The sequence below is a fragment of the Balaenoptera musculus genome, chromosome 12 (assembly GCF_009873245.2).
Source record: "Balaenoptera musculus isolate JJ_BM4_2016_0621 chromosome 12, mBalMus1.pri.v3, whole genome shotgun sequence".
Lineage (NCBI taxonomy): Eukaryota > Metazoa > Chordata > Mammalia > Artiodactyla > Balaenopteridae > Balaenoptera > Balaenoptera musculus.
In genome coordinates, this window is record NC_045796.1 from 14,303,766 (window position 1) to 14,315,905 (window position 12,140).

Consider the following 12,140-nt stretch of genomic DNA (forward strand, 5'->3'; position numbering starts at 1 on the left):
TAGGCATGTTGGCTTATCTCTCTCATCTATTAAACTTTCAGTTATTTATTCACTCATTACTTCCCCCATAGCAACAAATTTTACTGCCTGCTTTCAGAAGCACAGCACAGTCTTAATTGTATAGGAATACAGAGATGCATATTATGACAGTATTTATAGAGAAAAATATGAATCCATATACCTTTTCTTTACATTGTTCTCCTTTCAAAATGTTTACTACTTCAAGACATATGTATAATATATATATATAGCCACATATGACTATTACAAATACAAAAACATCAAATGCTACAATACTACACTGCCTTATTTGATTCAAACATTTTGATACTTTCAAAAGTTGTGAAAACATCTTAAAATAATTATACCCTTAAAATTATTGTCTATTTATTTATAGACAGATGCCTCGCCATTTTTCTTGTTTCCTATATAATTTTTTCCATGATTTATATTATTTTTCTATATATTATCTTTTCATATTGTTAGGAAATACTTCCAGGTTTCCCATCTTTTGCAAATTCTATCCAAATTCTTAAGGTAAGATTTAAGTAATCTTGAATTAGTGACCTCTTTCAAACATTCTGCATTCTGTAGCTTGTTAGCCATTCTTTTGCATGTATTTGTCTTTATATACACATTTATTTTAACACCTTAATTCTGTTATTTCATTTTCCTTTCTAGTAGAACAAATGACATATGTGTTATTAAATGTTAGTTGCAGTCTAAGCCACTCCCATGGACTTCCTCACTAATCTTTAATTATAAGATGACATTAATTTCTTTTTAACAATACTTAATAGCACTAATAAAAGGAAAAATTAAAATAACTACAGTTTCTTTATATGTGACGTGGAAAATTAAAATAAAGTTAAAGATTTATTTTTGTACTTTAAAATATTAAGCAGGAAATAATTGAAAAAGGTAAGTGTTCAATTAGTTTGTAATCCTGAGTTTCATCACATCTCTTCTGCGCAATGTTGAGTTGTATGGTTTAGTAAAGTTCATGGCACATGTTGAGTGCTCAAAAAAATATTTGTGGAATTAATGATTAAGAATTTTTTCCCATTTCCAAGTTATCCTCTTTTTCACTTGTTTCATCTTTCTTTATATTCCATCTAGGCCTGAAGTTAAGACTCTATCAACACAATAGACTTTATGCCAACATGGGAATAAAAAGCTAGAAGTAATTTCATATCAATGTTGAGTTAATTTTTATCTCATGTTTCATGAAGCATGAGTTTATGTATATATAAATATGCTATAAAACATATAATGTGTATGTTTGAGTGAGCGAGAGAGAGAGAGAGAAAGAAAGAAAGAGAAGTAGTGAGAATGCTGACTGACACTTTAGCTGCTTGGCATTCAGATAGTCTCTGTAGGCAAATAGTCGCCTATGTCTTTCACAGTACATGTGAAAGTTACTAGTTGAAGAAAAGCCACTTTGGACTTCCCTCGTGGCACAGTGGTTAAGAATCTGCCTGCCAATGCAGGGGACATGGGTTCGAGCCCTGGTCCAGGAAGATCCCACATGCTGCGGAGCAACTAAGCCCGTGCGCCACAACTACTGAGCCTGCGCTCTAGAGCCCATGAGCCACAACTACTGAGCCCACGTGCCACAACTACTGAGCCCACGTGCCACAACTACTGAAGCCTGCGCGCCTAGAGCCCGTGCTCCACAAGAGAAGCCACTGCAATGAGAGGCCCGCGCACCACAATGAAGAGCAGCCCCCACTCACTGCAACTAGAGAAAGCCTGTGTGCAGCAACGAAGACCCAACACAGCCAAAAATAAATAAATAAAATTTAAAAAAAGAAAGAAAAAAAAAAAAAGAAAAGCCACTACACTAAATGGGTTTTGGGAACTTAAATATTATTTTGTACTTCATTTTCCTCTTAAAAAGGAGAATGTTGAGTGTGTAAATAGCTACATCCTTTTTAATCTTATTGCACTTCCCCACCACTAGAAAAAGTCATTTACTGAATGTACTCTAATGAAGCTGTTTTTAAGAACATAATCCTTTTCTCTCCGATGACTCTGTGAAATAATTTCAATCGGTGAAGAAAAGGTGATGATAGCCTCCTGTCTTTGGAGGCTCACAGTGAAGTCCCATACTCACTTCGGTGGGCCTCACTTAGTGGTCACGTTGACCTCAGGTCCCTTGGAGGTAGACCAAGAACATTGAGTTCCTCTGAGCTCATATGTCATTAGTGCTTCAACCAATAAGAAAACATGTGCCGTGACCCAGTTCACCTCTTCATTCAAAAGAGACAGCATGGGAAGGGCTGAGGCTTTGGAGTCTTGGGCTCCTGTTCCATATCTTTCTCTAATTAACTGTGTTACCAATCAATCATATATTCACAATTATTTATTGATACCAGGTGCCAGACACTGTGTTAGGCTGCAGAAGGAAAGATACATAAGGGGTTTGGAATGCAGGGGGGAAAAAGAGACAAAGAGTGGACAATAAAATACAGCGTGGGGGCGGGCTCGTGCGCGGGAGTCCATGTGGACGCCGGTGCGGGACGGAGCAGCACGGGGCCGCCCTGGTGGAGCTGCAGTAGCTCCGGGTACAGGAGGCGGTGGACTAAATGATGAAGAGTCTGGAGAGAGACAACATCTGGAAGATGCAGGGCCTCACGTTCCGGTGCAGCGCCGTCTGTTGTGAGGACAGCCAGGCGTCCGTGCAGCAAGTGCACCAGTGCATTGAGCGCTGCCGTGCGCCTCTGGCTCACCACTTGTGGTCGCACCACTTTTGCGACATGCGTTGTTCTTGCCCTAGTTCTGGCACCTTATCGTTTTAGTAAGGACCTTGCTGTGTTTTTACCAACTTATTACTTGAAATGATAATACAGCCTGTTTGCTGTTTCAAGACTGTGATATATTTTCCTAGTGGTTTGATTTTAAAAATAAATAAGACTTAAGTTTTCTTCCAAAAAAAATACAGTGCATTTTGGGGGAATATTTGAATATTACTGGGGGAATATCAGGTTGTTACAAGATTATAGAAAAATGTTCTCAAAATGTGGTCCCTACACCAGCAGGCAGCATCAGATTCACCTGGAAACTTGTTAGAAATACACATTCTCAGCCTCCACCCTAGATAGACTGAGCCAGAAAGCCTGAGGGTGGTGCCCAGTAATCTTTTACACAAGCCCTCCAGGTGATTCTAGTGTCCACTAAAGTTTGAGGACCACTGGTGGAAGAGAAACTCACAACTGAGACTTGTGGGTCAGAAAAAGCTTTCCGGAGAAGGGTGTGCCTGAGCTGAGATCTGAGCAAGGCATTATCCAGGGGTAATTGTTCCAGGCAGAAGAGGGTTGTCTTTGTAACACCAGGAAGTGAGAGAGGACACAGATCATGATAGCACGTGTGCCAACCTCTGCCCTGGGCTTTTCTTCAATCGGTGACGTTCACATGCATTCAAAGACACAGGCGACTATTTGCCTATAGAGACCATCTAAATGTCAAGCAGCTGAACTGTCAGCCTTCTCACTACTTTTCTTTCTTTCTTTCTCTCTCTCGCGCTCACTCAAACATACACATTATACGTTTTATAGCATATTTATATATACATAAACTCATGCTTCATGAAGCATGAGATAAAAATTAACTCAACATTTGATATGAAATTAGTTACTTCTAATTTTTTATTCCAGTATTGGCATAAAGTCTATTGTGTTGATAGATCCCTTAACTTCAGGCCTAGATGGAATATAAAGAAAGATGAAAAAACTGAAGTACAGGATTCAAAAAAGAAAAAAAAAATATTGTGGCCAAACTCACAGAGCTAACACAGGTCAGAACAAGAATTTGAAACCAGCTTTACCTGCCTCCATAGCCAGAATTCTTTCTTCTGTGCCACTTCACCTGTCAGCAGACAGTCATTTCATCTGGGCCACAGGGCTGTGATCATCAGATGAGATGCTGTAGTCGAAAGCTATTTGTAAGTGCCAAAAAATCATGTTAAATATGTTTGTGATTACTTTGGCCTTCTTAGCAGATAAAAAGTCTCGATGAAAATTTAGGATATTTTCACTAAATCAGTGCTAGAAAGACTCCTATTATTTGTGGAAGCAAGTATGTAACTGTCCAACTTTTTTTCATTTTTGAGATGTGAGTGGTAGCTTGTATGCATTCATTCAGCAGATAATTTGATAAATTACCTGATAGGTTCCATGTTGCTGGAGTCTGGGAATACCACATTGAGCAAGATAAATGTGCTTTCTGTCCTCATGGAGCTTATGTTATACTAGTGGATAATGTTTTTAAAAATAATATACACTAGTAATCCAATATTACTGTGACTGTGGCTCCTTGAATTCAGTCAAAATTAATCTGATCCAGAACAGTCCTCTGTGTTACCAATGGCCTGTGTTAAGAAGCAGCCACAGGCCTGTTTTCACTCGCGTTTCAGCCATTGCTTTTTCTGAGTATTTTTGTACTTACATATTTCTTCTTGAGCACATTTTCTTAATTAAATAAATGTTTCTTGAGAAGAACAATGGAGGTAGGTAATTTCAGTATTCAGCACAATAATTAAGATTTTTTTTTTTTAGAATTAATTTTTGTTTCTTATCCTCCAAAAGAGGTGAGGGCAGGGAGAAAGAAAATTTTTCAGAGACATTTGGAACTTATTAAATATTCAGTGTATTCTAGGATCAGTCAAGTATTAATCAGCAATTAAGTAAATGCACAGATACTAATACAATTGTAATGTCTGCTGGTTTCTAGAGAGAAGACAGGCTAATTTTGAAGGAAACGAAAGCTTGGATAGAACAATTTGAAAGAGATTTGACAAGGGCACAGATGACAGAATCAAATTTGCAGGATAAATATCAGGTAATGTATGGAAAACAGATTTCAATTTTTTTAAAACCTTTCATGAGTAGGATTCATATTTGTCATTTAATCTATGTTTAATCTTTCAAATGATATTAATGAGAAATGTCTTTAAAGAAATAATATACATTATCTTGTTTACATATAATTTAATAATTGTATTTCTATATAAATAGTTTTAAAAATTTAATACATTTATATATTGTGATATGATTGCCATTGTAGCAATAATTAGCACCTCTATCATGTTACATAATTATCATTTCTTTTTAGTGGTTGAGATGCTTAAGTTCTACTGTCTTAGCAAGTTTGATGATTATAATACAGTATTATTGTCTATATTCACTGTACTGTGCATTTGATATCTAGGACTTATTTACTACTCGTTTGAAGTTTGTATACTTAAATATCCGTCCTATTCCCCTCTACCCCCAGTCCCCTGATAACCAGCATTTTGCTCTCTGTTTTTATGAGTTTGACTTTTTTAGATTCCATGTATAAGTGATATTATACAGTGTTTGTATTTCTCTGTCTGCCTTATCTCACTTAGTATAATGTCCTCAAGTTTCATCCACGTTGTCACAAATGGTAGGAGGTCCTTCTTCCTCATGGCTGAATAACATTCCGGGTATATATACACCACATCATCTTTACCCGTTCATCCATTAATGGGCACTTAGGTTGTTTCCATATCTTGGCTATTGTGATAATGCTGCAATAAACGTGGAGTGCATATATCTCTTCGATAACCTGTTTTCATTTCCTTTGGGTATACACCCAGATATGGAGTTGGTAGTTTTAAATTGTACGTATCTGCACTATATAGAGTTGTGAGGCTTCATGACTTTCCGAGAACTCAGTCTTGTAGATGACCCAAAACACACACATTTAATTGCTGTTTTTGTACAACTCATGATCTTACAGATGTTACCTAACAAAAAATTCCAAAAAATGACTTCAGTGCCAAGTTGAAAATTACTGTAGATTAAACTGAATCAAATAAAAAATTGCAACATGACTATTTGGAGTGGGCCCGTTAATGAGATCAGTTTCTCCTGCCACCTGCTTCCTTCAACACTATTGCATTCACATTGCAGCCAGTGTTATTATTGCTGCGGTGGTTCTTCTTTCTCCCAGTCTCATTACACTATCATTAATTGTATTTCAGCTTCCAATTTCCACTTCCAGAGTTTTTTCCATTAAATTGTGACTTAACTCTGTGTAGCATTGACATTTTCTCCTACTTAAAATATCATTGCATTTTAGTGGCAAAACTATAGTATATTCTAATATACATTATGTTTCGATCATTTTTGCTACAAAAAAAGGTGTGCGTGATATAAGAGATGCGAAGTGGCAGATGATAAAAGATTTAACTGTTAGAGTTAGTGTGTGATTTTATATAATCCTCTGTGTAAAGCGTGCCTGAATTCAGATTGATGATGCCATCAGTATTATATTTGATGGACTTGACAATGCAATAAATTCCGTATGTGGTTATATGTTTGTACTTTTTGCTGTGAAACATAATGTAATTTTTTCCCCAAAAAAGATAATTTTCTGGGATGAGCTCCATTAAAATGATTAAATCAGTAAATTGAGACTATAATGCAAGAACAGAGTGAATGTACTTATTTAGTCCATTAGCGAGTTTTAGTCTTAGCATAAATTATCAAAAAATAAATTCCAAGTTATAAAGTTACCGGTTATACAGATGTTAATTTATAAGATGAAAACTAAGGATTAGAAAAGTATAAATCAGAAACATTCCTTTCAGGCCAAAGATGATCACAAGTCTCTTAAAATAGGGTTAGACAGCAGAGGGAATGTTTTCTTTCATTTGTGTGTTTATTATGTAATCAAAATCTTCTGTTTCTACTTATCAATTAATAGTGTATTTTCCAGTTTTTCCATATATAGAATTCTGTAGAACAAAATTGAAGACTGATTTTATGTTTTGGTATTTTAAAATTACATTAAGTTAGAGGGAATGGAAGGTAAAATTTGTGGGAAAATATTTATTCACCATCTCCCCCAAGTGTTCATTATGTGAATTTACATGTTTGTTTACTCAGTGACTTAAGAAATTCTTTCAAATGTTATCTGTTAGATTCTGCAGGGCTATTCTCATGTTCTTTAATATAATTGCACATTGAGTGGCATTTTCAATTCATATTTGGACTTTGAGACATATTTTAGGATGTGTTAATTGAACATAAAATGTAGGACTTTCATTAAAATCACTACTTTCTGAGGTTAGTATTAGACTTACAGTTAAGTCTACATATTACAAATTTATGTTAACCATACTGTGACAAAAGAAAGATATAATACTTAATATTTTAACACCATAAAATTAAAGCAGAGGATTATTACCTAAGTGATGTCCCCTAAAGTAAACCTCTTTATACAGACTTACTTAAACACAGATTAAGATATTGTTAATTCTGTACTATTTTGACATGTGCAATTGCTATTTGTAAATTGTTTGGTACTTTAAAGGAAAGCAACTATTTTGATTATTAATATAGATTTATACTCCTGTTGATTATTATTTCCTGATGAGTAGGGACTGGCTTGTAGGTTATTTAACTAGGAATGAGAAATCCTAGGCTTTAGTCCTGACTCTACTACTTGTCTTTGCCAGGTCACCTCTGGGCTTGGTAGTAATAACGGGGCTTGTCTAGGCTGTAGGGCGATGGGGAGCCAGAGAAGATAATATGTACAAAGCACTTAGCGTGGAGGCAGGCTCATCATCCGGGCTTGATGAAGGCTAGCTGCTTTCAGCATCATGATTGTCATTATTATTATCAACAACATATATTGAACGTTATCCAAATATAAAGGATTGTTATTTAGGAAATGTGGTTTCCTTTGCTTTTGCCTTTTTTGACTAACTGCCATGTTGTGGCTGTTTTTCCTCTTTTAGTCATTTAAGCACTTCAGAGTTCAATATGAAATGAAAAGGAAACAGATTGAACACTTGATACAACCATTACACAGAGATGGTAAATTGTCACTTGACCAAGCGTTGGTAAAACAGTCCTGGGATAGAGTGTCCTCTAGGGTAAGTTCTCCAACGATTCATTTCATTAGACTCATAATTTAGTCAAAGATATTTTCTGTCATCTCTTTCTTCAAAATGATGTTACATCAGGTCCTCCTATCTCTGTCTGAGGTGGGAAGGTTTACCTGTGGGATAGACTTTGTCCCACTTGTCAAGTTTTCCTTTCAGTTAGCGGAAGTGCTTGTTTAACAACTCTTTCCTGCTTTGCCTGCCCTAAGTGTGATATCACCATTGACCAGATGACACACTGAAATCCTGAAAGACCACCTGGGTTACTTCTCACTTTGCACAGTTTAATCCTGCGTTTAGAAGAGGTGACTCCCCAGGAATGGGGCCTCAACAGCTTCTCCAAATTCCATCATCAGATTTCATCAACAGTTAATCATCTTCCTATATTCACATTTATTTTTATATTCTTTAGTTTAAGCTTATCTTCTTATCTGGTCATGAACTTGAAGGAAAATTGCTCTGTAACTTTCATATTAATATTTTGCAAACTTAAAGACCAAGATTTCAAAACCTCTGAAACTTCTGTCACTCATGGGAATATTTGCCTCGTACTCACCCTATTTTCTTCATTTTCATAATCTAACTTTTCCCATTAAACTCTATCAAAGAATAGATTAGATCTCAGGCACCCCACCCTACCCCACCTCTCATTGCAATAAGCTAGGAAACAGTACTTGAGAATTGGATGAAGTGGAAGAAATGACAAGATGGTTAGAGAATTATATTATTATAGTAAGAATTGTGAATACTCATTTTCCTCCAGAGATGTCTAGACGACCCTGATTTTTCTGGACCTGTTTTCATCATAGGGAAGGTTTTAAAGGATACACATCAGCAGGTGTATAATTGCTGCATCTTTGAGCACGTCAGCAAAGCCAGTCCATTCCCTTTCAGCAAAAGCCAGTCTGAAAATCAGTGGGCACTTTATGCTATTCCTTATAAGAAGAAAATTGCCTAATCTCCCAATAATATCCTTCCATGTCTAAGATGTATTTTAAGTTTCCTCAAAACTTGCTTCGAAGTGTCATTTTCTCCCCATTTAAGTTAATAATTTTGGGTTAATGTAGTAAATATCAAATAGGAAAATATCTGTGTTCTGAACTCAAAGCATCAGATTCAGAACACGGATACTTTCTTACTTGCTATTTATTAAGTTAACCCAAAATTATTAACTTCAGGCATTTTTGTAAGCTTTAAAATCATTTGGGGGAATTTTAGGAATTGTCTTCTGTGTTAAGATACTGTCTTTCTACTTTTGTATTTCAGCTCTTTGATTGGCATATACAACTTGATAAGTCTCTTCCTGCACCCCTGGGCACCATAGGGGCCTGGTTATATAGAGCAGAGGTGGCCCTGAGAGAGGAAGTAACCATTCAGCAGGTTCATGAGGAAACGGCCAACACAATACAACGGAAACGTGAGCAGCACAAGGTAAACATTCTGGCTGGAAAACCTTCCAGCGTAACAGTTCTAGTGTGTTACCGAATCAGGTTTGCTTGCCTGTTGCTCAGCAAGCCAAAGGCTGAGACACCGAGGTTGGCAGCAGAGAAAGGGTTTATTCACAAGGCAGTCCAGTGAGGAGATGGGAGAACAAATCTGAGACCCACCTCCCTGAAGGTAAGGGGCTCTCATTATTTATGAGATAAAGCTGAGGCGTGGGGCGCCTAGGGAAAGGTAATTAGAGATAAGAAAAAGGTGAGGTGATCCTGGTTCTGTGCAGATGCAGCTAAGCTACAGGCTTCTTCATGGGATGTATGTTCAGAAAATGGTGGCATTAGCATGACCAGAGGGTAGAGTTTTGGGCCCTCTGATGTCAAAAGGCCACCACTCAACGCATGCCCAGATGGAGGGTCGGTGGACCTAGCCAGTCTTAACTGGCTGGAGCTCAAACTGGACACAGCTGACTCCAAGTTTCTAAATTCACCTTGGCCAACATCTTATTGTTTAGGCTGTGTGACCCTTGGAGCACATGCAAGCTTTTATTAAAGCAAGCCTGATCAGTGAAGACAGGTTACAGTTTATTATTTATTAATGGCTAACTGATAACTATCCTCGTTTCACTAGTATGGTCTGGAACTTGCACTGAATCAGGCCTCCCAGGCATCCGTTCATACTGGTTCAGAGATGTCGCACCTTCTTAGAAGTTCTCTGATCTGCACTTCCCTTTTCTGTACTTGTTAATGGCAATTCCAGTAGACTCATTACCTGAGGTATTTTCCAAGAGCTCTGTGATGTTTTCTTATCTGCAGTTACCTTTGTTATTTCTCTTGCTATTTGTTAGCTTTGAAAAGATAAGGCAAAAGACAGTGTGAATTTACATAATAACGTGATTGGCCATAGGCTCCAGACCTCATTCCTGCCTCCATTCTCAAAGGAAGGCAAACCAAGCCACCGAGTTGTCGTGTCCTGGTGCTAAAGGAGCGGAGTCAGGGTGGGAGTTAATAGTGGCCTTAGAGGGCTTCCCTGGTGGCGCAGTGGTTGAAAATCTGCCTGCCAATGCAGGGGACACGGGTTCGAGCCCTGGTCCAGGAAGATCCCACATGCCGCGGAGCAACTAAGCCCGTGCGCCACAACTACTGAGCCTGTGCTCTGGAGCCCGTGAGTCACAACTACTGAGCCCGCGTGCCGCAACTACTGAAGCCCATGTGCCTAGAGCCTGTGCTCTGCAACGAGAGAAGCCACTGCAATGAGAAGCCCACGCACTGCAACGAAGAGTAGCCCCCGCTCACCACAACTAGAGAAAGCCCATGTGCAGCAACGAAGACCCAAAACAGCCAAAAATAAATAAATAAATTAAATAAATTAAAAAAAAAAAAATAGTGGCCTTAGAAAGGGGTGGGATTCGGCCTGGCTGGTCTCTTAGTCATTTGCGACTCTATTTAGCTCATTGCATGGTTTGTTGTGCTCAGCGTAAGTTCTAATACGCTTCCTCCGCGTTTTGTGATAGTACAGACCTAGCTCAAAATGCTGTTTTTCGTTGTCTCATTAATGCAACGCTGCATTTTGTGCAGTTGAATTTGTGTACCTCATTTATTGTGTCATGAAGGGGGTTTACTCTGTATGTGGAAAATAAACAGACAACCAGGTCTCACTTTGTCCTACACTCCTGGTTAAACATAACCCTGGTTAAAGCCAATTCTCTGCCTAGTTCCTGCCCACACTCAGGCAGTTGACTGTGGCTAGAGAAAAACACGCCCCCAGTCACGATGACTAACCCAAGTGGGTCCTTAATGCTCCCTGGCACTCCAAAGGCATTTTTGGACTCTATTCCCTCTGCATTTCTGGGACGACTATTTTATACATTGTCTCCTTAAACCTTCCACACCTCCTCCCTCATCCTTACTCTTAGCTGATGACACTGCTTCCTATTTCTCTGAGAAAATAGAAGCAATCAAAAAAGAATTTCCGCAAGCTCCCACGACCACATCAACCCACCTACGAGCATTTGTGCCCGAATACTCCGTCTCCTCTTCTGTTACTATGGATGAACCATCTGTGCTTCGAGCTAAGGCCAGCCCCTCCACATGTGCGCTGGATCCCATCCGCCCTGCTCTTTTCCAAAAGATAATTCCCGTAGTTCTTTGCGTCTTTATTTTTTTTTTTCTCTCTCTCTCTGCTGGATTTTTCCCACCCACATAAAATATACCATTATTATTCTCATCTTTAAAAAGCCTCTTTCTTAACCCTACCTCCCTTTTCAGCTACTGTCCTCTTTTTTTTTTTTTTTCCTTCCTTTTACAGTGAAGCTCTTTGAAAGAATTGTCTTAGATCTCATTTTGGCTTCATAGTTCTCTTCTCCCATTCTTTCTAGAACCCATTCCAATCACGTTTTTCCTTGCCCTGCTATCCATGTCAGGTTCAGGAGGGTTCTTTTTTTCCTCACTCAATGGCCAATTCTCAGTCCTCATTTTACCTCACTTATTAGAAGCGTTTTAGATAGTTATTCATCTTTGAAATACTTTCTTCATTTGGTTTCCTAATTTTCTTTTTATTCCTCTGGCTATGCCTCTCCGGTCTTTCCAGTTAGCTGACATTTGGTCCAAAATGTCCATGAGCATATTTGGTCCAGGCCAAATGGTTTTGGACAGGGCCGATATCAAGAAGCTTTTGCTATAGACCAAATATCTCCATGGACATTTCAGACGGGGCCAAACATGACCAATTATCAAGGACCTTTTGGCATGAGCCAGATGTTTTATGGTCATTTTGGACAGGACCAAATGGT

The 12,140-nt window shown here is 38.2% G+C and overlaps 1 protein-coding gene across 12 annotated transcripts in view; it reads left to right on the forward strand.

Annotated features, from left to right (window-relative positions):
* SYNE1 (spectrin repeat containing nuclear envelope protein 1) overlaps window positions 1–12,140 on the forward strand; it is a 454,100-nt gene that overhangs the window by 122,879 nt on the left and 319,081 nt on the right. For 11 of the 12 annotated variants that reach the window (XM_036871084.1, XM_036871085.1, XM_036871083.1 and 8 more), the window contains 4 exons: window positions 487–537; window positions 4,732–4,839; window positions 7,769–7,906; window positions 9,182–9,346. In XM_036871084.1, coding sequence (XP_036726979.1) covers window positions 487–537; window positions 4,732–4,839; window positions 7,769–7,906; window positions 9,182–9,346 — 462 coding nt within the window. The remainder of the gene's footprint in view (window positions 1–486; window positions 538–4,731; window positions 4,840–7,768; window positions 7,907–9,181; window positions 9,347–12,140) is intronic. The other variant, XM_036871079.1, reaches the window with a different exon arrangement.